Source organism: Oncorhynchus clarkii, chromosome 32 (assembly GCF_045791955.1).
Source record: "Oncorhynchus clarkii lewisi isolate Uvic-CL-2024 chromosome 32, UVic_Ocla_1.0, whole genome shotgun sequence".
In the NCBI taxonomy this organism is placed as follows: Eukaryota; Metazoa; Chordata; class Actinopteri; order Salmoniformes; family Salmonidae; genus Oncorhynchus; species Oncorhynchus clarkii.
Genome location: NC_092178.1, coordinates 15,424,444 through 15,450,716, shown reverse-complemented (window position 1 = coordinate 15,450,716; position 26,273 = coordinate 15,424,444). Strand labels below are relative to the sequence as shown.

At 41.6% G+C, this 26,273-nt stretch overlaps 1 protein-coding gene across 8 annotated transcripts; it reads left to right on the top strand.

The window, feature by feature from the left end:
* The first annotated feature begins 7,151 nt into the window (after positions 1-7,151).
* Positions 7,152-24,716, top strand: LOC139392402 (protein argonaute-2). Of its 8 annotated transcripts, none has more exons than XM_071140367.1 (20): positions 7,152-7,392; positions 8,951-8,998; positions 12,916-13,096; positions 15,936-16,056; positions 16,330-16,511; positions 16,866-17,002; positions 17,351-17,503; positions 17,736-17,823; positions 18,068-18,215; positions 18,432-18,551; positions 18,779-18,901; positions 20,012-20,148; positions 20,365-20,549; positions 20,781-20,940; positions 21,426-21,516; positions 21,904-22,110; positions 22,411-22,545; positions 22,652-22,753; positions 23,077-23,276; positions 23,475-24,716. In XM_071140367.1, the coding sequence occupies exons 1-20, from the start codon at positions 7,368-7,370 to the stop codon at positions 23,581-23,583; spliced, it is 2,652 nt and encodes an 883-aa protein (XP_070996468.1). In that variant the 5' UTR covers positions 7,152-7,367; the 3' UTR covers positions 23,584-24,716. The 8 variants fall into 8 exon arrangements, with proteins under 8 accessions (XP_070996468.1, XP_070996473.1, XP_070996475.1 ...); XM_071140372.1 differs by having other exon boundaries at positions 7,162-7,392; positions 17,351-17,485; positions 20,015-20,148; XM_071140374.1 differs by having other exon boundaries at positions 7,165-7,392; positions 17,351-17,485; positions 20,015-20,148; positions 21,904-22,098.
* Positions 24,717-26,273: the final 1,557 nt, after the last annotated feature.

The window sequence follows — 26,273 nt, the reverse complement described above, 5'->3', positions numbered from 1 at the left end:
CCTGATAATGTCATGAAAAATGAATAGGCCTAATGAGTGAGATGCCATTCAGAGGCTACAACAAAACATGCAAACTGTTCACCATTACCTAGCATTATTATAAAAAATAAAATAAAAATTGGAGGGGGGGGGGGGTATAATCTTTGTGCCTCTGTAACATTCTCACTCATCATTATTCATGATTGTCCATAATCATGGTAGCATCCACATGAATGTATACTGAACTAAAATATAAATGCAATATGTAAAGTGTTGGTCCCATGTTTCATGAGCTGAAATAAAAGATCTCAGAAATTTTCCAAATGCACAAAAAGCTTTATCTCAATTTTTGTGCACAAATTTGTTTACATTCCTGTTAGTTAGCATTTATTCTTTGCCAAGATAATCCATCCACCTGACAGGTGTGGCATATTAAGAAGCTGATTAAACAGAATTATCATTACACAGGTGCACCTTATGCTGGGGACAATAAAAGGTCACTCTAAAATGTGCAGTTTTGGCACACAACACAATGCCACAGATGTCTCAAGTTTTGAGGGAGCGTAAAATTAGCATGTTGACTGCAGAAATGTCCACCAGAGCTATGCCCAGAGATTTGAATGTTCATTTCTCTACCATAAGCCACCTTAAACGTTGTTTTAGAGAATTTGGCAGTATGTCCAAACTGCCTCACAACCGCAGAACAAGTGTAACCACACAAACCCAGGACCTCCACATCAAGCTTCTTCACCTGCGGGATCATCTGAGACCAGACAGCCGGGCAGCTGATGAAATTGAGGAGTAATTCTGTCTGTAATAAAGCCCTTTGTGGGGAAAACCTCATTGTGATTGACTGGGCTTGGCTCCCCAGTGGGTGGGCATGGCTCCCAAGGACACCTACAGCACCCAATGTCCCAATGTCACAGGAAGGCCAAAAAGATCATCAGGGACAACAACCACCTTAGCCACTGCCTGTTCACTCCGCAATCATCCAGAAGGTGAGGTCAGTACAGGTGCATCAAAGCTGAGACCGAGATGCCATCAGACTGTTAAATAGCCATCACTAGCACCTTAGAGGCTGCTGCACTATATACATAGATTTGAAATCACATGCCACTTTTATAATGGAATGCTAGTCACTTTAATAATGTTTACATATTGTGCATTACTCATCCCATATGTATGTACTGTATTCTATTCTATTGTAATTTAGTCTATGCTGCTCCGATATTGCTTGTCAAAATATTTATATACTCTTTATTCAATTCCTTTACTTTAGATGTGTGTATTGTGTGTATTGTTGTGAAATTGTTAGATATTACTTGTTAGATATTACTGCACTATTGGAGCTAGAAACACAAGCATTTCGCTACACCCACAATAACATCAGCAAAACATGTGCATGTGACCAATACAATCTGATTTGATTTGAAGTGGGCTATCCCCTCCCAGGCCCACCCATGGCTGTACCCCTGCCCAGTCATTTAATATCCATAGATTAGGGCCTAATATTTGATTTAAATTGACTGATTTCCTAATATAAACTTCAATTTTGTTCAGTATAGAAGTGTTCAAAAACATATTCTAAACTCAGCAAAAAAAGAAATGTCCCTTTTTCAGGACCTTGTCATTCAAAGATAATTCGTAAAAATCCAAATAACTTCACAGATCTTCATTGTAAAGGGTTTAAACACGGTTTCCCATGCTTGTTCAATGAACCATAAACAATAAATGAACATGCACCTGTGGAACGTTCATTAAGACACTAACAGCTTACAGACGGGAGGCAATTAAGGTCACAGTTATGAAAAGTTAGGACAATAAAGAGGCCTTTCTACAGACTCTGAAAAACACCAAAAGAAAGATGCCCAGGTTTCCTGCTCATCAGTGTGAACGTGCCTTAGGCATGCTGCAAGGAGGCATGAGGACTGCGGATGTGGCCAGGGCAATAAATTGCAATGTCCTTACTGTGAGACGCCTAAGACAACGCGACGGGGAGACAGGACGGACAGCTGATCGTCCTCGCAGTGGCAGACCACGTGTAACAACAATTGCACCGGATCGGTACATCCGAACATCACACCTGCGGGACACATACAGGATGGCAACAACAACTGCCCGAGTTACACCAGCAACACACAATCCCTCCATCAGTGCTCAGACTGTCCGCAATAGGCTGAGAGAGGCTGGACTGAGGGCTTGTACGCCCGTTGTAAGGCAGGTCCTAACCAGATATCACCGGCAACAACATCGCCTATGGGCACAAACCCACCGTCGCTGGACCAGACAGGACTGGAAAAAGTGCTCTTCACTGATGAGTCATGGTTTTGTCTCACCCTGGGTGATGGTCGGATTCGCATTTATGATCATAGGAATGAGCGTTACACCGAGGCCTGTACTCTGGAGCGGGATCGATTTGGAGGTGGAGGGTCCGTCATGGTCTGGGGCGGTGAGTCACAGCATCATTGGACTGAGCTTGTTGTCACTGCAGATAATCTCAACGCTGTGCATTACAGGGACGACATCCTCCTCCCTCATGTGGTATACTTCCTGCAGGCTCATCCTGACATGACACTCCAGCATGGCAATGCCACCTGCCATACTACTCATTCTGTGCGTGATTTCCTGCAAGACAGGAATGTCAGTGTCCTGCAATGGCCAGCGTAGAGCCCGGATCTCAATCCCATTGAGCAAGTCTCAGACCTGTTGGATTGGAGGGTGAGGGCTAGGGCCATTCCCCCCAGAAATGTCCGGGAACTTGCAGGTGCCTTGGTGGAAGAGTGGGGTAACATCTCACAGCAAGAACTGGCAAATCTGGTGCAGTCCATGAGGAAGAGAAGCACTGCAGTATTTAATGCAGCTGGTGGCCACACCAGATACTGACTGTTACTTTTTCTGTTAGTCACATGTCTGTGGAACTTGTTCAGTTTATGTCTCATTTGTTGAATCTTGCTATGTTCATACAAATATTTACACACGTTAAGTTTTCTGAAAATAAACGCAGTTGACAGTAAGAGGACGTTTATTCTTACTTACAATAAAACGGGTACCAAATTGGCACAGGACATTATTCTGTTCCTATTGGGCAAAACATAATCCAAAGCATAATCAACTGCAAATGCATCCAACGAGTTTGTAGAGTCACAAGCTTGACGTAGTCATTGCATGCTAGGAATATGGGACTAAACACTTAAAATGTTGACTCCTTTAATACACAATAAGTTAATTTATTCAAATACTTGGCCTCTAAACCTTCAAGCTGCATATTGGACCCTATTCCAACTAAACTACTGAAAGAGCTGCTTCCTGTGCTCGGCCCTCCTATGTTGAACATAATAAACGGCTCTCTATCCACCGGATGTGTACCAAACTCACTAAAAGTGGCTGTAATAAAGCCTCTCCTGAAAAAGACTAACCTTGACCCAGAAAATATAAAAAACTATCGGCCTATATTGAATCTTCCATTCCTCTCAAATTTTTTAGAAAAGGCTGTTGCGCTGCAACTCACTGCCTTCCTGAAGACAAACAACGTATACGAAATGCTTCAGTCTGGTTTTAGACCCCATCATAGCACTGAGACTGCACTTGTGAAGGTGGTAAATTACCTTTTAATGGCATCAGACCGAGGCTCTGCATCTGTCCTTGTGCCCCTAGACCTTAGTGCTGCTTTTGATACCATCGATCACCACATTCTTTTGGAGAGATTGGAAACCAAAATTGGTCTACACGGACAAGTTCTGGCCTGGCTTAGATCTTATCTGTCAGAAAGATATCAGTTTGTCTCTGTGAATGGTTTGTCCTCTGACAAATCAACTGTAAATTTCGGTGTTCCTCAAGGTTCCGTTTTAGGACCACTATTGTTTTCACTATATATTTTACCTCTTGGGGATGTCATTCGAAAACATAATGTTAATAATGTTAACTTTCACTGCTATGTGGATGACACACAGCTGTACATTTCAATGAAACATGGTGAAGCCCCAAAATTGCCCTCGCTAGAAGCTTGTGTTTCAGACATAAGGAAGTGGATGGCTGCAAACTTTCTACTTTTAAACTCGGACAAAACAGAGATGCTTGTTCTAGGTCCCAAGAAACAAAGAGATCTTCTGTTGAATCTGACAATTCATCTTAATGGTTGTACAGTCGTCTCAAATAAAACTGTGAAGGACCTCGGCGTTACTCTGGACCCTGATCTCTCTTTTGACGAACATATGAAGACTGTTTCAAGGACATCTTTTTTCCATCTATGTAACATTGCAAAAATCTGAAACTTTCTGTCCAAAAATGATGCAGAAAAATTAATCCATGCTTTTGTTACTTCTAGGTTAGACTACTGCAATGCTCTACTTTCCGGCTACCCGGATAAAGCACTAAATAAACTTCAGTTAGTGCTAAATACAGCTGCTAGAATCCTGACTAGAACCAAAAAAATGTGATCATATTACTCCAGTGCTAGCCTCCCTACACTGGCTTCCTGTCAAGGCAAGGGCTGATTTCAAGGTTTTACTGCAAACCTACAAAGCATGACATGGGCTTGCTCCTAACGATCTCTCTGATTTGGTCCAGCCGTACATACCTACACGTACGCAGGCCTCCTAATTGTCCCTAGAATTTCTAAGCAAACAGCTGGAGGCAGGGCCTTCTCCTATAGAGCTCCATTTTTATGGAATGGTCTGCCTACCCATGTGAGAGACGCAAACTTGGTCTCAACCTTTAAGTCTTTACTGAAGACTCCTCTCTTCAGTGGGTCATATGATTGAGTGTAATCTGGCCCAGGAGTGTGAAGGTGAACGGAAAGGCTCTGGAGCAACGAACCGCCCTTGCTGTCTCTGCCTGGCCGGTTCCCCTCTTTCCACTGGGATTCTCTGCCTCTAACCCTATTACAGGGGCTGAGTCACTGGCTTACTGGTGCTCTTTAATGCCGTCCCTAGGAGGGGTGCGTCACTTGAGTGGGTTGAGTCACTGATGTGATCTTCCTGTCTGGGTTGGCGCCCCCCCTTGGGTTGTGCCGTGGCGGAGATCTTTGTGGGCTATACTCGGCCTTGTCTCAGGATGGTAAGTTGGTGGTTGAAGATATCCCTCTAGTCGTGTGGGGGCTGTGCTTTGGCAAAGTGGGTGGGGTTATATCCTTCCTGTTTGGCCCTGTCCGGGGGTATCATCGGATGGGGCCACAGTGTATCCTGACCCCTCCTGTCTCAGCCTTCAGTATTTATGCTGCAGTAGTTTGTGTCGGGGGGCTAGGGTCAGTTTGTTATATTTGGAGTACTTCTCCTGTCTTATCCGGTGTCCTGTGTGAATTTAAGTATGCTCTCTCTAATTCTCTCTTTCTTTCTCTCTCTCGGAGGACCTGAGCCCTAGGACCATGCCTCAGGACTACCTGGCATGATGACTCCTTGCTGTCCCCAGTCCACCTGGCCGTGCTGCTGCTCCAGTTTCAACTGTTCTGCCTGTGATTATTATTATTTGACCATGCTGGCCATTTATGAACATTTGAACATCTTGGCCATGTTCTGTTATAATCTCCACCCGGCACAGCCAGAAGAGGACTGGCCACCCCACATAGCCTGGTTCCTCTCTAGGTTTCTTCCTAGGTTTTGTTCTTTCTAGGGAGTTTTTCCTAGCCACTGTGCTTCTACACCTGCATTGCTTGCTGTTTGGGGTTTTAGGCTGGGTTTCTGTACAGCACTTTGAGATATCAGCTGATGTACGAAGGGCTATATAAATAAATTTGATTTTGATTTGAAATACTTCAAATGGGGAGACTATATACATAAAGTGCTTTCATTTCTAAATGGTAAAACAGATAGGAAAGGGGGATACCTAGTCAGTAGTAAAACTGAATGCATTCAACTGAAATGTGTCTTCCGCATTTAACCCAACCCCTCTGAATCAGAGAGTTGCGGGGGGCTGCCATAATCGACATCCACGTCTTCGGCACATACTATATGTATGAAAATACCCTCAAATAAAAGGTGATATTCTGTACTGTCACCTAATATGAAACATTCTAGCTCAATTCTAAAATGCTGGAGTATAGAGTAAGATAACAAAATGTAACTTCACTGTCCAAATACTTATGGAGTGAAGTGTAAATAGGCCTATGAGGTAGTCTAATGATTGGATTTGTTTGTTCATATTGACCTAATAAGTTAATGGGATGAGTCCTCTGAATAGAATCGAATGGATTAGTGTCCATTTTGTGAAATACAGAAATATGTCTATCTCAACCCCACCAAATACACACCCTTGGAGAGGCACACGGTTAGCCACCAGGGAGTAGCACCCCTGGAACAAGAGCAGTTTAAGTGCTTTGCTCAATGGCACAATGGCAGGAAATGGTGCCAGGGGTAAAATGCAGCAGCCCACAGCAGGTTGCAAGTTCAGTTCTGTATTTTTTCAGACATTTCTGGCTACTGGTTTGTCTCCCCAACCTCTACGCCACCTGCCACTCCATTGATGTTGAACTCTTTTTGGTTGATCTAAGTTTACAAATGGAAGTGAATTTTTTTGAGTAGTTGGCTGGGCCCCTAAACTCTAAAGGCCCCTAAATGTTAGGCTGCCCCTACTGGTCAAGCCACAATGTTATTTATTTAACTAGGCAAGTTGGTTAAGAACAAATTCTTATTTACAATGACAGCCTACACAGCCTGGATATACAGCCTGTATTTGAACCAGGGTGTCTGTGGTGACACCTCTAACAATGAGATGCAGTGCCTTAGTCCGCTGCGGATAAGTATGGGGACATAGGACATATGGCATGAGAAGGCTGGGCTGCTTTGGCCTACTAGCTACACCAATACAAAATCATCCAGTAACAATAATGAATGTTAAGCTAGTTCGCAGGACTTTTGTGGAATCCACGAGATGGGTTTATCAGTGAGCATTTATTTCAAATACAACATGCCCCGAAAATGACTGCTGTTTATTCTTCCAGTGCATTCGGCAGTGGCCAAATTAAGTAAAATTACACATTTGGTTGGTAACGTTACAGCTATTTTAATATTGTAGTGTTTACAGGGACCAAATGAAATACATTCATTGCACTTTGGTTGATTCATCTTCCTCTGAATTTCGCAATGTTGTAAAATGAACACGATCCAAGGAAAGACCGCGCGGGGATAAGAGAGTGGACTGTGTGACATCACACAGATCCTTCCCTAGCCTCTCTCGGCATAGCTCCGGTTTGTGTTGGGGGGATGGTGCCGTGCCGAGGATGATAAAGCTCTCGTGGTGTTGTAATTTACTGCTTGGCTAAAACCTTCCACTTCCTAACCGAGCCACCCACACTGTTTTATATATATATAGTACCCATTTACGTATGTATTTTGGCGACGTTTAAGAAAAGTGGAGTACCCGTACGTACGACCACAGAGTGCACAACCGATAAAATGTATTCCAGTGGAGCAGCTGGAGGTAAGTTTAGCATTTTGCTAGTTAGCAAGACGGATAGCGAATAAATGTGCTGATAGTGATAGTTTGGCTTTTGGGGCCTCTAATCATTTACACGGTTTTGTTTTCATTTTGTAACATTGTTCGCCAAGCTCAGTTTAACATTTTGTCCCTAAGTAGCTAGCTAGATCTCGCGTTAGCAAGCCTTGCCACCGTTTGCCTGGCCTGTTGTTGTTAGCTAGTTAACTAATGTTAGCTAAGCTTGTTGAACTGGCTAACGATAGTTGGAAGTCGATTAACTTCAATCTTGTTCAAGTCCAATCCTAAAGCAGGAGACTTTTTGTGCAAATATATATTTTTTTATATTTCAAATAATAGCTGGTTGGCCAGTAGCTAGCTACCGAGCTAGCTCAGAGGAACTCATTTTTAGTAAACTAGCTAACGTTAGCCTGCTAACGGGCAGTCGCCTTGTTATCCAACGGCGGCTTGTTAACCTTTTCAAATGTTAGCTAGCTAACTTGGTTTGCGTTCTAATGAATTAGTTAGCTACCTGTTAACCATTGCTTGTTGTCTAACTTGCTAGCTGACTAACCCGCTACATTTCGGAGACTGTTTGCACCGAGTTATTCTCTTTGCAGTTAGCTACCATTATGGGGACCAGTCAGCTTGCTATATATTGAGCTAGCAACAATACTTAAGTTGTGCATCATTCGCTAGCTACATTTAACTAGATATTAAGTTGAAATTGAGAATGGGGAACTAATTGTTTGATCACTAACAAAATGCCATTAAGTGAAGGCCAATTAAAGAAAATATCCTCTCCTAACATGCTGTTTTAGTTTGTGCAGGTGGGAACATGGCCTGGTATTTAGGTTGGGAAAAGCATCGATGGTGACGAGTAGCGTTAGCGAACAGATATTTTATGTTCTACTACTAGTGGGTAATTTTTCATTACTCTTAAGTTGTTCAAAGTGGAGCCAGTTATGTGAAAATGAATATTTGCTAGAAAATAAGGTTGCACCACTGATACACTGGTTGACTATATCCAGTTAATTATTTCCAATCCTTACTGAGAATGATGGTGACCAGTTTCAGGAAGATGGTTGGTTTTAGGAGTGGTCAGATTGCCAGGTTGCTGAGCTGCTGGTGTGTACTTGTTGATAAGGGAGCTGAAAAATTGGATCAGCAGTTGTACATGATTCTGTTCTAAGGCTGATAAGAGGGTGAGGCATTTGGAAATGGGTAGTCTGTGTTCCAGAAGATGCAAGCAGGTACGATGGATGGGTTGGAAAACCTACCTCAATGCAGGGATGAGGGATTCCACTGTAGTCCAAATTGTACCTTTATCCACACTACTCCATCGCGTAAACAAGCGTACTGGTAGGGTCCGTTGTTGCTATCTATGCAGCAATAAACTATAGGGCATGAAAATGAACATGGAGAATGAAGTGACAAGGTTTTATTTGGGCATTATGAATAGGAGGACGTTCTAAGAATATTACAGAACATTTTGTGATCCATGCAGCCTTCATTTGAATCATTGTGAGTCATGTCAATATTGACAAATGTTTTTCTCTTCTAGCTGCTGAGATGCTTGAACCACCTCACTCCTCGGGGTCAATTGGCTCTGGTAAGCTTCTTTCACACCAATCTTAGGGTACTTTAACACTAAATTAGTTTGGAGTGACTTTTCAGAACTGTGGCATGTTTTCCCCCCTTTAGTTTGGTTTGTTTGGACTGGTGTGAACCAGGGCTGTGACGATACCAGTATCGCAATATTTTTTTCCATGGCAAAAATGAAAACACAAAGCAGAACAAGCTCTTTGGTCCTTTAATAATCTGCTGTATGTAAAATATTGTGTGCTATAGCTAGTGTTGAGCAACTAGTGCATTTTGAGGTTTATGTTAGATTATAAAAATAAATAACAAATCGGGGTCTATTTTTTTTTTTTTTAACATTAATTGTGTTATGTGGGTTGAATGCTGTAACACAGAATAAAACAATTGAAGTCCCATGATGGTAGTGACTGCCCATTTACTTGTCACTTATTAACCATAATTTATTCACTTGAATAAAATATTTAAATTGTGTATATTAGATTTGTTTTATTTGACTTTATTTCATTCCAAGTCAGCATCTCATCTCTAGAGCTTCTGCCTATGCTGTCTGGCAAAAATCACAATTTTGTATACTGAACAAAAATATAAATGTAACGATTTTACTGAGTTACAGTTCATATAAGGAATTCAATCAATGAAAAAATAAATAATTGGGCCCTAATCTAGGGATTTCACATGACTGGCCAGGAGTGCAACCATGGGTGGGCCTGGGAGGACACAGGCCCACCTACTTGGGAGACAAGCCAATCAGAATGAGTTTTTCCCCACAACGGCTTTATTAAAGACAAATACTCATCAGATGTCCGGGAGGAACAGTGGGTTAACTGCCTGTTCAGGGGCAGAACAACAGATTTGTACCTTGTCAGCTCGGGGATTTGCAACCTTCCGGTTACTAGTCCAACGCTCTAACCACTAGGCTACCCTGCCGCCCCACACTCCCTCAACTTGAAACATCTGTGGCATTGTGTTGTGTGCCAAAACTGAACATTTAAGTGGCCTTTTGTTCCCAGCACAAGTTGCACCTGTGTAATGATCATGCTGTTTAATCCGTGTCTTGATATACCACACCTGTCAGGTGGATGGATTATCTTTACAAAGGATAAATGTTCACTAATAAGATGACGACAACACTATGAAATAACACACATGGAATTATGTAGTAAACACATGTTAAACAGATCAAAATATATATTTGAGATTCTTCAAAGTATCCACCCTTTGCCTTGACAGCTTTGCACATTCTTGGCATTCTCTTAACCAGCTTCATGAGGTAGTCACTTGGAATGCATTTCAATTAGGGTAGGGGCCCTTGTATATACAGAAGAGTGCCATATTTGGTAAAAGACCAAGTACATATTATGGCAAGAACAGCTCAAATAAGCAAAGAGTAACAACAGTCCATTACTTTAAGACATGGTCAGTCAAGAACTTTGAATGTTTCTTCAAGGGCATTCCAAAAAATAAGTTAATTAGTTACCAGACTCAGAAATTGCAGACCAAATAAATTCTTCAGAGTTCAAGTAACAGACACATCTCAACATCAACTGTTCAAAGGAGACTGCGTGAATCAGGCCTTCATGGTCAAATTGCTGCAAAGAAACCACTACTAAAGGACACCAATGATAAGAAACTTGCTTGGACCAAGAAATGCAAGCAATGGACATTAGACTGGTGGAAATCTGTCCTTTTGGTCTGAGTCCAAATTTGAGATTTTTGGTTCCAACCGCCGTGTCTTTGAGATGCGGAGTGGGTGAACGGAGGATCTCTGCATGTGTGGTTCCCACTGAAGCATGGAGGTGGGGGTGCTTTGCTGGTGACACTGTCACTGATTTATTTAGAATTCAAGGCATACTTAACCAGCATGGCTTCCACAGCATTCTGCAGCAATACACCATCCCATCTGGTTTGCATGTAGTGGGACTATCATTTGTTTTTCAACAGGACAATGACCCAACACACTTCCAGGCTGTGTAAGGGCTATTTGACCAAGAAGGAGAGTGATGGAGTGCTGCATCAGATGCTCTGGCCTCCACAATCACCTGACCTCAACCAAATTGAGATGGTTTGGGATGAGCTGGACCACAGAGTGAAGGAAAAGCAGGCATCAAGTGCCTAGCATATGTGGGAACTCTTTCAAGACTGTTGGAAAAGCATTCCAGGTGAAGCTGGTTGAGAGAATGCCAAGAGTGTGCGAAGCTGTCAAGGCAAAGGGTGGCTACGTTGAAGAATCTCAAATATACCATATTTTGATTTGTTTAACACTTTTTTTTTTTTTTTTTTGTTTTGGTTACTACACTATTCCATGTGTTATTTCATAGTTTTGATGCCTTCACTATTCTACAATGTGGACAATTATGTAAAAAATAAAGAAACCCTTGAATGAGTAGGTGTGTCCAAACCTTTGACTGATAGTCTGTGTGAAAACACTCTTAAGGTTACTACAAGCTTCATTCCGTTGATCTACTCACTTGTGTGTCCAGGGGTGGAGTGGGATTTTTGGAGCAGTGGACAGCTTTTGGTAACATGATGTCCCACTACCATTTACAAGGGGGCGCTGGCAAAACATTTGCAATTTTTTGTTTGTTTCATTTTGTGAAAGCAAGGAAGAGTAGCTTGCCCTTGCTAGCCTTTTAGAGCTTCCCACATCTTTAAATGTCTTGATTCTGGCAGGCAAAGGACATTGGATATAAAATAGGGCAAGTATAACTGTAGGAATCAATTAGGTAGTGTTTACCGGTAAGAAACACTGGACAACAGCTGACTGCACTGGAGCACATCGGCCATGTCCGAAATCTGTCTTGCCTGCTACTTACTAAAACGACATACTGTGTACTAATTTTACTGCGTCCTATTAAGAACTAATGCAGTAGGTAACATATACTAGCCTCACCCATCCTGAGGATGCGTCATGTAATGCCCAACTGTGTTGATTCCTACCATTCTTTCATTTAGGTACAGGGCGTCCACTTATCTGATTATCGGCTGTTGTCAAACAGACTCAGGAATAACGATTCTCTTCAAAAGTGTGCAGTGAATTCTAATAGATGACAAGCCAAAATGAGTAGAACAGCGAGGCATTTAAAGCTACTCGATTTTAAAGATTCACATACTATAAAACATTTTTTGCATTCGTAAAATGCCTACTATTTAGAACTCAAGTCAGGTCGTGTCCGAATAACCATTATTTTCCAAAGGGACTTGTTTTACATCATATGTCCCGAATTTCAGGGGTCTGATATCCCCTTCTCTACCTATTACAACAAAGCTGGTTATCACGTGGGATGCCAGTTATTCTTAGACATGCTGATTAGAAGTTGAAAATTTGACCCTCTCGTCATAGCTAAGCTTCTATCTGAGGAAACACACAATCCCTAGGATTAACAGACCGCTAAAGAAAAGACTGACTTTGAACCAGTTTTGCCAAGGCAGCAGCTAGTCTTCCTGGGGTCCAGCTAAATTAAGGCAGTTATATACATTACATTTCATAACTTCACAACACATTAAGTGTGTGCTCTCAGGCCATTACTCCAATACGAAATCCATGTGTATGTGGGTGTGTGTTATTGTGTGTGTGTGTGTGTGTGTGTGTGTGTGTGTGTGTGTGTGTCTCTTCACAGTCCTCGGTGTTCAATAAGGTGTCCAAACTTGGTCAGGGCTCACCAACCAAATAGTTCAAGCATGGCAGTCAAATGCTTTGAACATCCAACTATTCAAATTCGAAAAATAATATTCTAGAACAATCTTGTGCGTTAGCGCAAACAGACCTGGGACCAGGCTAGAACAGTGTGTCTTGCTAACTTGTGATAATGAACATAGGAGTTGGAAAAACTGCACAAACACATCTGGGACTAGGCAAAATCCATTCCATCTGTACAGTTATTAACTTGTTCCGTTGTTTGCTTCCTACCCCTGACCCCTCTGATCCAGATCCCCCATCTCCCCCAGTGCCAGAGTATGTGTTCAAACCCCCCTCGCGGCCGGACTTTGGCACCATGGGCAGGACAATCAAACTGCAGGCCAACTTCTTTGAGATGGAGATCCCCAAACTGGAGGTCTACCACTACGACATTGACATCAAGCCAGAGAAATGCCCCAGAAGGGTCAACCGGTATGGAACCATTTTATTTGGTTTACAGGCTTTCACCTGAGTATTCAATTATCTAGTTAGAAGTTTCCAAAGTTCCAGAGTATATCAAAGTATTTTTTTTTTACCTCCCGCTTTGGGCTGGTGGTGTTAATGTGTAGTTCATAAAACCATAATCTATGAGCAGAATGACTTGTTTTACCACAATTATCCACGAAATCCCTAGTTTGAAAGAGACTATTTTTCTAGAAGCTGTGCTGCGCCATTTTCCCCATGTGAGCTAGGGATGGGTATGAGTAATCGAGTACTTGAACAGACGTCAAAACTTTACCTTTTAACCAGAGATTATATATATATGGTGTATTTGATTTTTTCTTGAAGGCTACGTTAATTTGCTTTTACTCTAGAGTTCCATTTGTACATATGCATTTGGGCGACACATAAAAAAGAAGCCAAGTATCACAGAATTCTGCTCCCTAAATTCCCTTACCCTTCCATGTCTCACTTACTCCATTGCGTTCCAACTGCTCCCTCCACAAATGCTTGCTGAGTGGATTTAGAGAATAAAATGCCTATTAAAAACATATCTAACTGATGGGATACTACACAAGCTACATTCCTTGCCAAATGACAACAGTTTCATCACAAATTCAAAATGGACTGGCTGACTGAAGGTGGGAAATATGTGTTCAAATAATGAGCTGAAATTATGGAACAGTTGCATCATTTTCTGCTTGGGGTCTTAGTGGTTGTCACTAGTTACCACAGCCACTAAGTCAATTGCTATATGTGACCGACCGGCTCGATTCAGTCCTATGTAGCAAAATTTGACAAATGTAAAAGTAGAGACTCGGCTAGAAAATGGTATGTCACACTACAGTTGAGGAACAATTGAAAAGTAATTCTGCTTTGAAAGTTGATAAACTTGTAACCCCACTTTTGAGAAAAGGGCCCTTGAATGTCTTGGTACACCTACTGGAGAGCTCTTTGTCTACACTCATTCTGCATCATTCACACCCTTAAGCCTTAGCCCCACCCAACTTTTTAAGGATTCACATGTGAGGCCATGTGCTAAACAGTGAGTACGGTCATGTACTAAACCACCAAAGCTTTCATAGCTTATGGTTGTGAGTGACGAAATAGAAGCAGGGCATTCTACCAGATCATTTTAGAACTTGGACACTGTCTCGTTGGCTTAATGTTATATCGTAATTTGACTTTGGTGCTGGTCATTATGTTCACATTTAGTCTCTGGTAAACACACTATCAAATCCCAAGTTTATTTGTCACATACACAGGATACAGAAGGTGAAAATGGTACAGTGAAATGGCTACTTGCATAATGGAGTTAAAACAATTTTTTTGTGTAGCTAGCTAAATGATGAACCATAATCCCAACTCATAACGTTACCACCCTGCGTGAATCTACAGGTAGCTAAATGCTAACCAACTAGGTTCAATGTTAGCTAGCTAACATTAGGCTATTGCTAACAATGCAAATGTCTTTGAGATACAAGTAATAGACATACACGTAACATTAGCCAACGTTGGCTGGCTCTCTCGCTAGCTAAATAACTGTATGTTTTAACTTGCAATGAGAACTACTTTTGGGCAAAATTAGAAACGTATCATATATTAAATTGTAGCTAGCTAGACTCTTACACGTATACACAAATGAACGCTTCTCCCTCTGTCATGGATGCCATGGTTGCCCTTCGTTTGAAGACGTAATCCAGAGATGTGTTTTATACAACAGATTTCTGTGTTCTCTTTTCAACTCCCTTGTAATCAAATGCCTACATTTCTCTCCTTAGCTATCATACTCTTGCTTCCAACAGGCATTCTACTGATTTCAAAACTCGGTCCTCCAGAAAGTGGAGAGCTATCGTTCAAAATCTGCGTTAGAAAGGATTACCTACACGTATTAAGTAGCTCATTATAGACCGACGCGTGCTACATGGCAGACCAATCCGAACTCATCTCGGCATGTCCAATCCATTTATCTCAACCAATCATGGAAAGCGGGAAGGTTCCTGTTTTCTCCGTGGCTAAACCAACTAGGCTTGTAATTTAACAATTGTATTCATATTTACAGATGGCATACAAGTTTGTTTATAAGGCACATGAAAGTTCACGCGTTCCAGAAGGCATTTCTGCCCCAAAATGCATTTGGCAAAAAAAATAAAATGTTAATGCTCAAATGCCTCTCCTGTGAAGTAGTGATGCGCAACATTCACCTAGTTTCCTGAAACGTGTCACATATCGTGAAAACCAAAAGGAAAATCTGTCTTAGTATGAGGTTAGCAGTGTTGTTAAAGGTTAGGTTTAACATCTGATTTTTAAGAAGCAAAATTGTAGAAATAGTTGGTTTATGACTTTGTGGCTGTGGTAACCAGTGACGACCCTAGTCTGCGAACTGCTAGTGCCATTTACAATTGATTACCCTAGGCTATAAACCCCCTAAATATAGACAGGTTCCAGACTGGAAATATGAAAACTTGTCATTTGATAAAGACTAAATACATTAAGCATAGGTCTAATCACCAAACAGATGTCGTGGCCACAGTTCATCCACATGCAATGTACATTGTGGAATTGTTAATCCGTTTAGAAAACTTGAAAGAACAGAATAAACTAAATCAAACGTCAATATCGAAAATACATATTTTTTTTGTAACCCTGAAATGTCTTTCAACTCTCCAAATTGAGCCTCGTTTCAAATGATCACTCTTTGAGAATAACTGTTCCAGATGCTGTTCTGTTATATGACAGTTTTTATGCTATAAAATAGGTGTCTTGACTGTGATAAGGACTGTGTACTGTGTTGATAACGTCTCATATGCTCCATTTTTGTTATTCTCAGTGAAATTGTGGAGCACATGGTACAGCACTTTAAAACGCAGATCTTTGGGGATCGAAAGCCAGTGTATGACGGGAGGAAGAATCTCTACACAGCCATGCCCTTACCCATAGGGAGGGAAAAAGTATGTCTCCCCATCTGACCTGAGGTGTCAGTGATGTAATTGTGATATTATGGGACTATCGATGTGATTACATGCAATGTGGTACTATATTAATGACATCCATGATATTGGATGGAGAGTGGTTTTACCTTGTGTATAGGCTACATATTCCATGTAAGGTCTTGACTTGCCTGGTGATATGAAAAATATATTTTATTAAGCTTTTTGATGCTTTGACTGGGTAGTCATGCCAATTTTAAACACACTAAAACACCTGTACACGCACACTGACAGGTGGAGCTGGAAGTGACCATCCCAGGCGAGGGGAAGGACAGGAGCTTCAAAGTGGCCATAAAGTGGGTGTCCTGCGTCAGTTTGCAAGCTCTTCAAGAAGCCCTGTCGGGACGACTGCCAAACATCCCCTTCGAGACCATCCAGGCCCTGGATGTGGTCATGAGACATTTGCCCTCTATGAGGTCAGTCTTTTCCCCTTGAAAACAACCAGTATATTTTCGCTAAGTAATATTGGTATTTAATGGTGGTATTTATAGTTGCATACAAAGTTCTCAGACAAAATGTGCAAATAGGCTTAGCATTACCATGTCTGCTGTAATACATTGGTCCACATACTTAATGACCCTCAGGTCATTTCTTCAATCTTTCCCTCAAATTTGTTCATAAACCACTGTTTTCTCTATACCTATGCACACACCATTTACATCTAGTGTATTTGGCCCTGTTTATTCAAATTCCTCTGTCAGGCTTCTTGTGAAGCCAGATTCTGTTGAGACTGAGGTGAATCACATCGTCTTCACACCCTCTTCCACCAGGTACACCCCCGTCGGACGTTCTTTCTTCACCCCTTCAGAGGGATGCTCTAACCCCCTGGGCGGGGGCAGGGAGGTCTGGTTTGGGTTCCACCAATCAGTCAGGCCTTCCCTGTGGAAGATGATGCTAAACATTGACGGTAGGTTTCACGCAGGAAATGTCTGCGTCCCAAATGGCACCCTATTCCCTAAATAGTAGGGCGTGTGTCTGACTAGAGTATGTCTCTGTGTTGGGTGTGTGACTGGAAGGAGGATAGAATCTCATTCCATGGTATGTTTCAGGCAGTAAATATATTTAATTCTTCCTAAAGTGCTGATTGGGTGGGGCTTGTACTTTTGAGGTGATGCCATTGGTCCTAAAAAGGTAAACCCAACCAACTATCCTCAATCAAGTGCAACCTACATAATCGTAAGTTACAGTATGTATTTGGAAGCCGGAGGATAGGTCTGTGAATCTCATCGCTGTGTTTGGTGTTTTGTTGTTCCAGTGTCTGCAACCGCGTTCTACAAGGCTCAGCCTGTGATTGAGTTCATGTGTGAGGTTTTGGATTTCAAAAGCATTGAAGAACAACAGAAGCCCTTAACCGACTCCCAGAGAGTAAAGTTTACCAAGGAAATCAAAGGTAATCATTCATTACCAGGTAATCAATAGTTGCGTTGGGTTGTTTTTTTTTGTCTGTCTGAGTGGAAATGCTTTAATACTTATACCCAACAATTCTGTATTATTATAATAATAAATATTGATATCTATTTGTGTATTGAAGTAAAAATCTGATTTGAACTGTTATTTAAAAGTAGAATGTGATAAAATTGGAAAATGTTATTGTTCAGTATGTGTGAATCCGACCATTGTTTTGCCGTTGTGATTCTCAGGTCTGAAGGTTGAGATCACTCACTGTGGTCAGATGAAAAGGAAGTACAGAGTATGTAATGTTACCAGAAGACCGGCCAGCCACCAGACGTAAGAAAGAACACCATAAAAGATTCCCAACTACTGCCTCAATTCCTTTAGTATCTTGTGATATAACCAGGAATGGTTTGCATAGGGATGTAAAACAAAAAAAACTGCTTAACACATCTTTCATGCACAGATTTAAGAGCAGATACCAATAAAGACAAAGAAATCCCCACTTGGGATCTTGAATCCCTTTGAAAATCCAATCAAACATTTTTTTTCTTTATTTCTCTCATCTGTTTGACCTCAGGTTTCCTCTGCAGCAGGAGAATGGCCAGACCATAGAATGCACAGTAGCACAGTACTTCAAAGACAAGTACAAACTCATACTACGCTACCCCCACCTCCCCTGTCTACAGGTTGGACAGGAGCAGAAACACACCTACCTCCCCCTTGAGGTCAGTCTGCAGTCTCCCCTCACAACCTCAGATGGTTTACTGTCTGGTTCAAATTGTTACAAAGAATGAGGTCCCTGGAGGTATTATAGAAACTCCAGTTTGCTGTTGAAACAGTGAAAATGCCTTGTATCTCTAGGGTATGGGAGATTAATCTCCTGGTCGATGATGCCTTCTTAATGTGTCCCTGAGGGTATTAATAAAGTTGTTTGTGTCCAGGTATGCAACATAGTAGCTGGCCAGCGGTGCATCAAGAAGCTGACAGACAATCAGACGTCCACTATGATCCGTGCCACAGCCCGATCAGCACCCGACCGCCAGGAAGAGATCAGCAAACTGGTAAAGTTACAGTTACTGGAATGAACTCGAGCACTGAGTGTCTTGAAAGCTGCTTTTTATGCACTTAAAGTATGTATTTGGTTTTAACTGAATGTACAATGACTGAACTGCTGTTATTGAACCATTGGTGGCCTGACCATATGCAAATGTTTTCTTTCAGTCTTTCTGAAGTCCTAGTGTATAATAACCCCTTTGAATTATTACTGCTGAACTTTTACCCTTTTCAGATGAGAAGTGCCAACTTTAACAATGATCCTTACGTGCGTGAGTTTGGGGTGATGGTGAGGGATGAGATGACCGAGGTGAATGGCCGAGTCCTCCAGGCCCCATCTATCCTCTACGGAGGGCGGGTAGGTTTCTGCCATTTAAGCTGGATTGTTTGACTGATTTAGATCATTCTAAACCACTTGTTGTTGCCTCTGATGCGTAAGAACAGTGCACTGATGAACCACAGTTCTGTAGGTATATTATGAAAAAATAAACTTGGTACTGGGCTTTTTGGAGTGTTAATGTTATCATTTGTGTTTTGAATGTGAGACATATCCCAGTTGGGTGTAATTGTCTTAATTTTTTTTTTATTGCTTAACCCGTGTAGAGTTTTTATTTTTACCACAAGCTAGGTTTCCATCCAATTTGCAAGAGATTTTCATGCAAATATTTTTAACATTGCATTTTCCCACCAGAGATGTTTCAATCAAACTGACTTTTTGCAGATAAAAGGCTATGGATGAAGGGCACATAAAAATAACTTTGCTATTAAATTCCCATGTACCGGATGAAAAATGCAAGTTAAATAGGTTTCCATCGCAATTTCAACTCTACTGATGGTTTTGTCACAAACTGTTGTGTTCTATAGAGAATGTGCCCACTCGTCTTGGCACATGCGCTCTAGCCAACAGCTGGCAGATACAGTGTGGGTAGGCTACCTACATGAGATTATTATGGATAAGAGCCATGTTTGTATCTGTCAAACAGCAGCCAAGCATCAATCATCATGTCACCAGAATAAGACCCTCAATATTTATTGGAAAGGAGCATCAAGCTCATCACCTTGCACTTTCATCACCCTGTGAAGTTCATCATAACTTGTTTAATTTGTAGCCTAATAATTAATAAACTGCATGCTTTCCTTAGTTGTAGTGGGAGGACCACAGAACATATCATCGTGTGACTCCAAGTTCGCTTCGTTAGGATGGTTATTATATCAATATTTGCGCATAAAGGTGTTTCCACCTCCATTTCTTAGACACAAAAAGATCCCACCATTTCGAACTAACAAATTGTCTTGTCAGCATTTATAAAATTGTATTGGTATTTTATGTTTCCATTAGTCTAGTCGTGACTTTTTTTCATGCCTCAGGTAATTCATCCGCATGAAATGGTTGGCTGGAAGAGTGGTTACAGACAACTATTTGTTTCTGACCCTTACATTACAAAGGGACATCTCCCTTTTACTCAAGCAGAATAAAGCAATAGCAACTCCCATCCAGGGAGTGTGGGACATGAGGAACAAGCAGTTCCACACTGGCATAGAGATCAAGGTGTGGGCCATCGCCTGCTTTGCCCCACAGAGACAGTGTACTGAACTTTTGCTCAAGTAAGAACTGCATCTGCTAGGATGGGGATATATTATCAAGTTATTGTTGCAGAAATCTTGATAGTATTAAAAACCATTAATTTCTTCTACCAATTCCTTGACGGTATTAAAAACATTCATTACTTTACATATTCCTTGCATGTTTGCCTTTTATGATTTCCATATTTTAGGACTATGGTTTCCCCATCTAACCTCTGCTAAACCTGTTTCTCTCAGGGCGTTTACAGACCAGCTGCGTAAGATTTCTCGTGACGCGGGGATGCCCATCCAGGGCCAACCCTGTTTCTGTAAGTACGCCCAGGGGGCGGACAGCGTGGAGCCCATGTTCAAACATCTCAAGTACACCTATCAAGGCTTGCAACTGGTGGTGGTCATCCTGCCTGGGAAGACGCCTGTCTATGGTGAGGAAAGTTCCTAAGTGAATGGCTGTTTCCTGTTTTTATAGATTAACCTGTAAATCCTCTTGGTTCAGCTGGAACACTGTGCTCTAAAAGGGTTTTTGGTATGTTTCCTGGATTATCTTTCCAACTGTATCAAATCTCATATATAGACTTTCTAACACACACCGCTAACTGTATATCTCTCCTGTTGCGCTGACATGGCCTGTCTCCCTCCCTCCCTGTGTGGTGTAGCTGAGGTGAAGCGTGTTGGTGACACGGTGCTGGGCATGGCCACCCAGTGTGTCCAGGTGAAGAACGTTCAGAAGACCACTCCCCAGACCCTCTCTAATCTCTGCCTGAAGATCAACGTCAAGCTGGGCGGGGTCAACAACATCCTCCTCCCACAGGGCAGGTCAGTGTAGAACCTCTCTCATTAACATGGGCTGGTTGTTGTCATCAATCAAATGGAGTGTTGTACATTTGTTCAAAATGTATAAACTGGTATACATTTGTCAATGACATCTGAGACTGGTGGCTTGTTTCAACATGCTCATTCACCTATACATCCACATGCAGGGCTCAAAGCTTTTTTACAAGGAGCACGTGTGCCTAAATTGAAAAATAAAGGAATTTAGGAGCACAGTGAAAAAATATTTGCGGTAATAATGTTAGAATCCTTACATATTCTAGGCGCACTGGTGCTCCTAAATATTAATTACAGGTTGCACTGCAAAAGATTTTGGCGCCTATGCAAGTGAAATGGTTGCACTATAGAGCCATGATATGCCGTAAATGAGATGAATTTGTTTAAACTATCATGTTTCCGTCCATTCTTCTGTTCACACTTCATCGCTAAGGATGGCTCTGGTTAACCTTGTGGGTGTTTATTCTTTCCAGGCCCCTGGTGTTCCAGCAGCCAGTTATCTTCCTGGGTGCTGACGTCACTCACCCTCCTGCTGGAGACGGGAAGAAGCCTTCCATCGCGGCAGTAAGTCAGACGGACCAGACTCTTCATAGGGCCTTGTGTCAACTACCTGTGAATGTATACCCACAACCACGTTCTGCTAGGGAGGCAGAGTGCATCTAAATAGTCAAATAAACCACAGTAGACTATGTCCAACATCTAAAATGGAGAGGACTAAGGAGAACTATAGTCTACCACTCCACCTAGCTCACTGATGGGCTTCCACCTGACTTGCAAAAAATCTAAGTGTGCCCTGTGCTTCCTCCGAGACGTGATTCTTCATGATTAATCAGCAATTCCTGCTTATCTAGTCATCCTCCATTCACATATAATTGAGATTGAACTATGCCCCTAGCCAAAATCCCTTATGTGTAATATTGTCCTGATCACATCCCTGTGCCTCTTTTCTAGGTGGTGGGGAGCATGGACGCCCACCCCAGCCGCTACTGTGCCACAGTGCGGGTACAGCAGCATCGCCAGGACATCATCCAGGACCTGGCCACAATGGTCAGAGAGCTGCTCATCCAGTTCTACAAGTCCACCCGCTTCAAGCCCACCCGGATCATCTACTACCGCGACGGCATATCTGAGGGCCAGTTCAACCAGGTTAGACTTGAGGTAGACTTGAGGAAATAGGATTTCAATTCAATTGCATGATCTGTAATTGTACTGTACAAACCGTGGGGCGTGAGTAGAAAAATATATTTTTGGTTTTTGTATTGGTTGCTGTTTATTGGTTTCTGTTCCAATTTAATTCTGACTGCCCGGTCTTTGTCTTTACTGAGATCAAATCAGATATTTTGGTTGTTTGGGAGTTTCCTTTTTGGTTTGCCCTGCTGTGTTTCTATTGGTTACTGTTCTGACTCCTTGTTTTGAACTGGTATAAATGGACATGCTGTCGTTTTGGGGTTTATCCAGGTGCTCCAACATGAGTTACTGGCTATCCGTGAGGCCTGCATCAAACTGGAGAAAGACTACCAGCCCGGTATCACCTTCGTGGTGGTGCAGAAGAGACACCACACTCGACTTTTCTGCATGGACAGAAACGAGAGGGTTCGTAATCTCTCCAATTCATACTGACCACTATTACTGTAAAATAAATGTGCAAATTAAATGCCTACATTGGGATATTATATGATTCCTAATGTGTTTTGTTCAGGTTGGTAAGAGTGGCAACATCCCTGCCGGCACCACAGTGGACACCAAAATCACTCACCCATCGGAGTTTGACTTCTATCTGTGTAGCCATGCTGGCATTCAGGTAGGAACCAGCCAGTGTCCAGGGGTGCATCCCAAATGGCACCCTATTTCCTATGTAGGGTACTACTTTGTGTGCGCTATATGGCAATAGGGTACAATGTCTGACACAACCCAGGACACTATAGAGCTAAGTTGTGGAGAATGGACCCACCGCCAGCTTTACTAATATTATGTGCTTTTGAGAGAATCTAATTGTAGTTTCTCTGCTCAAAACGTTTTTATAATTTGGACTTTTCAAATTTCTAGATGTTGGTTATAGTAGAGCCAAAAAGTAAATGACTAATCCATTTACAATAAACATTTATCATTTGTAATTCCCCTCAGGGGACCAGCCGACCATCCCACTACCACGTGCTGTGGGACGACAACCATTTCACCTCAGACGAGCTGCAGGTACTCACCTACCAGCTGTGCCACACCTACGTGCGCTGCACCCGCTCCGTGTCCATCCCAGCGCCGGCCTACTACGCCCACCTGGTGGCATTCCGTGCCCGCTACCACCTGGTGGACAAGGAGCATGACAGGTAAGAGACATCACCATGTTTGCTGTAGACCATGACCATCAGTTACTTTAATAGGGTATTTCCATCACTGCACTATTCAGATTGTGGTAGACGAGTAATTACCAGAAGGTGATGATGGGTCTTAAATGTATTTTTTTATTTTTTTTAAAGAATTCAGACTGAAGAATTCACTAACTCTTTCCCCTGTGATCATTCCAGTGCGGAGGGCAGTCACACGTCGGGACAGAGCAACGGGCGTGACCAGCAGGCCTTGGCCAAGGCAGTTCAGATTCACCAGGACACACTGCGCACAATGTACTTCGCCTGAAGCTCCAAGCCTGGGCACCGGGGTTGGCAGGGGTGAGACAGACCCCACAGGGAAGAAGCCTTCACTCCTCCCACCTAACCCCTTTACTGTGTCAGGTGTGGGCATCAGTGGGTTTGTGCCGTCTATTGTCTCTCCTCACCAGTAAGGGGGAATGATAAGTGTCATCCCAAACAAATTGGAATGGTTTCTTTTCCAAAATGTCCACAATTGTTTTCAAACCCACACATGCAAAACCACTTTCTTCCCCTCTCCCTGGCCTAACCCTGGTCATTATTAGGCAGTAGTGTGTAAAATGATTCCTCAGAAATCGGTTGTGGTGGGGTGGACTCATTTATTTGACATGTTGTACATTTTGTCTGTATTTGTAAATTAGTAGTTTACAGAGTTTGAGCAAAGGAAACTTTTATTAGGAAATACTTCTATCAAAAACTAGAGGGCAGTATCCTCACACTTTGATTGTTTAGAATCTAGACACAAGGTCACACTAAACTGTTTTCTCCATAGTTAAACTTAAAAAAAAAAATAGGGATAAAGGGAGGTGGGCATATCGAAGATAAGGGCCCGATGGAAGGTTTATAATCATTCTTTCTCTTCACAACTTCATTATTTATCAGCCAATCAAAGCAAAGTGCACTGACCAGATGGATACTTTGACCAGGACACAAGTACTTAACATGTTGTCTTTTAATTTGTATGTACAGCTATGAATTGAACAGGCCTGTGTACAGTACCAGCCGCAGAATATTTGTCCATCAACACTGGTGACCAACACACGTTTTTATGCTGCATCTGATGACAGCAAGAATTCGATTTTCATTAGACTTTGAAACTGTTCACACTTATTTTTAATCAAGACCTATACAAATTAATAATATGAAATCTAAACTGTCGGCAATTGTTGCTCTCTCTTGCCTTTTTTTACTTGGACTGAGTCGTTTTGTCAATCTATGGTCAGTGTTGCAAGAGAAACTTACTAATAGAATGGGACTGGTTCCTAACGGACACCTTTTTATGTTCTCTGAGCCTTGTTACATGTTAAGACATCTACAATAGGGGGGGAGGTCAAGTCTCTTCAAATTACATTTTTGTATCCCCTTATTTTCATGTTGTCTTTCTAAAAAAAAAAAAAAAAATGTAAAAATGAATTTGTGTGTAGATGACTCACACATTCGATTTGGATATGTTAAGCCTATCTGTAGTTTTGATCTTTTTAAAATGGTTTCAATCATGGTTTTCTCCTTGCTGGGGGGGCAAGTCGTGTTGCTGGCATCTTGTAGTACAGGCGTTGGTGCATGAATCGGTACAGTAGAGTGAGCCTATGCTCCAAGTGTCACACAGCTTAGGGACTGAAGAATGGGGTGGGGTTCTATTGGGCGGAAAAGGATTCCGGAGACGGATATGGTCTCTTCATTATTGCTCAGCAAAAAAGGGGGGCAATTATTCGTAGTCAAGCAAAGTTTTTTTTTATTTTTATTGTGGTTCTTTGTAGCATAGCCTTGAGGGACATAAGGTATATTTTGAATAAGCTTTTAGAAGAGATTGTTAAAATTATAATAGAAGCATTTTTTTTATTGGCCCATATGTAGTTGAATTAAACTAAGTCAAATTGGCTTTATTTGTATACGCAGAACTTTCATGCAAAAAAAATTTAATGCCTTCCAAAACTGAAATTATACTGATCTTTAGTATATTTATTTTTATTCCCTTTTCTGTTCTCCCGAATAATTAGATTTTAGCAGGGAATTCTTCATGTAGCCTAGATGGGCTAGCTTTTATCCCTCTTTTCTAACTATGCATTGTTTTTAACCAAGAAATTTTTAGCAGTGATGTTTCTCAAATATGAATTTAGGGTATTTTTAGAGTAGTAGTAACTTTTTGTTTAGTTTTTTTGCTTGGTGCATTTAATAGCGTTTGTTGTGCTTCTTTCCTATACCTTTGTAATGGTATGGGGGATTGTATTTCATTTGTATGTTTGCTAGCACAAATTCGGTATATACTTTGTAAAACAATCTCTCTTCTTAGCCAAACAAGATTACACATTTTGTACATTGATGCACAAAAGGACAGCTTAATTACAGGTGCTAGATGTTTTCTCCTTCACTGTAATGTCACCTTAAATCTGCGATGGACTTCACTTGCCGTAAGTATGGTAATAGATAAAGCATTTTAGAACATCTTTTCTTTCTCCCTTAACGATATTCATTACTTTCATTTCTTATTCCCTGTAAAGTAATCCAAAATCTGACTGTTTGTTGGGCATTCTTAGAAATCAAGTACTTGATATTTACTGTTATGTCAATATTATTATTTGGTGCTGGTCTTGCGACTTGTAAATTTGGATGCACTTTTCATAGAAGTCAACTTGGTATGAATTCCATTGATTGGTCGAGCCAAGCAGGAAACTCTAACGTACATTATGAGTCTGGTGCAATTGTGTTGAAATGGCTGTGTGTTCTACCTCTTGTTACCTGTTCAAGTGTTATGGTAACGTCACACTGCTGGTCATTTCTTCATAATTACACAGGATATTATATCTGGTAGGCATCATTTGAATCTTACATTGTCATGAAATGGAATGATTTTGAGTGTTTGTCATGTGACAGTCGGTGAACCTGCGTTCTGTAATCATAGTTCTTGTGCACGATCCTAAAGTTTTTTTTTTTTTTTTTTAAGTGGTTAGAGAGCTACAT

What these genes read in the sequence shown, in the direction of transcription:
- LOC139392402 (XM_071140367.1), top strand. Translation starts at nt 7,368, where the DNA reads ATGTATTCCAGTGGAGCAGCTGGAG. An exon ending in AGACCGGCCAGCCACCAGAC is followed by an intron (nt 17,824 to 18,067) that starts GTAAGAAAGAAC and finishes GTTTGACCTCAG; the next exon opens with GTTTCCTCTGCAGCAGGAGA. An exon ending in AGGAAGAGATCAGCAAACTG is followed by an intron (nt 18,552 to 18,778) that starts GTAAAGTTACAG and finishes TACCCTTTTCAG; the next exon opens with ATGAGAAGTGCCAACTTTAA.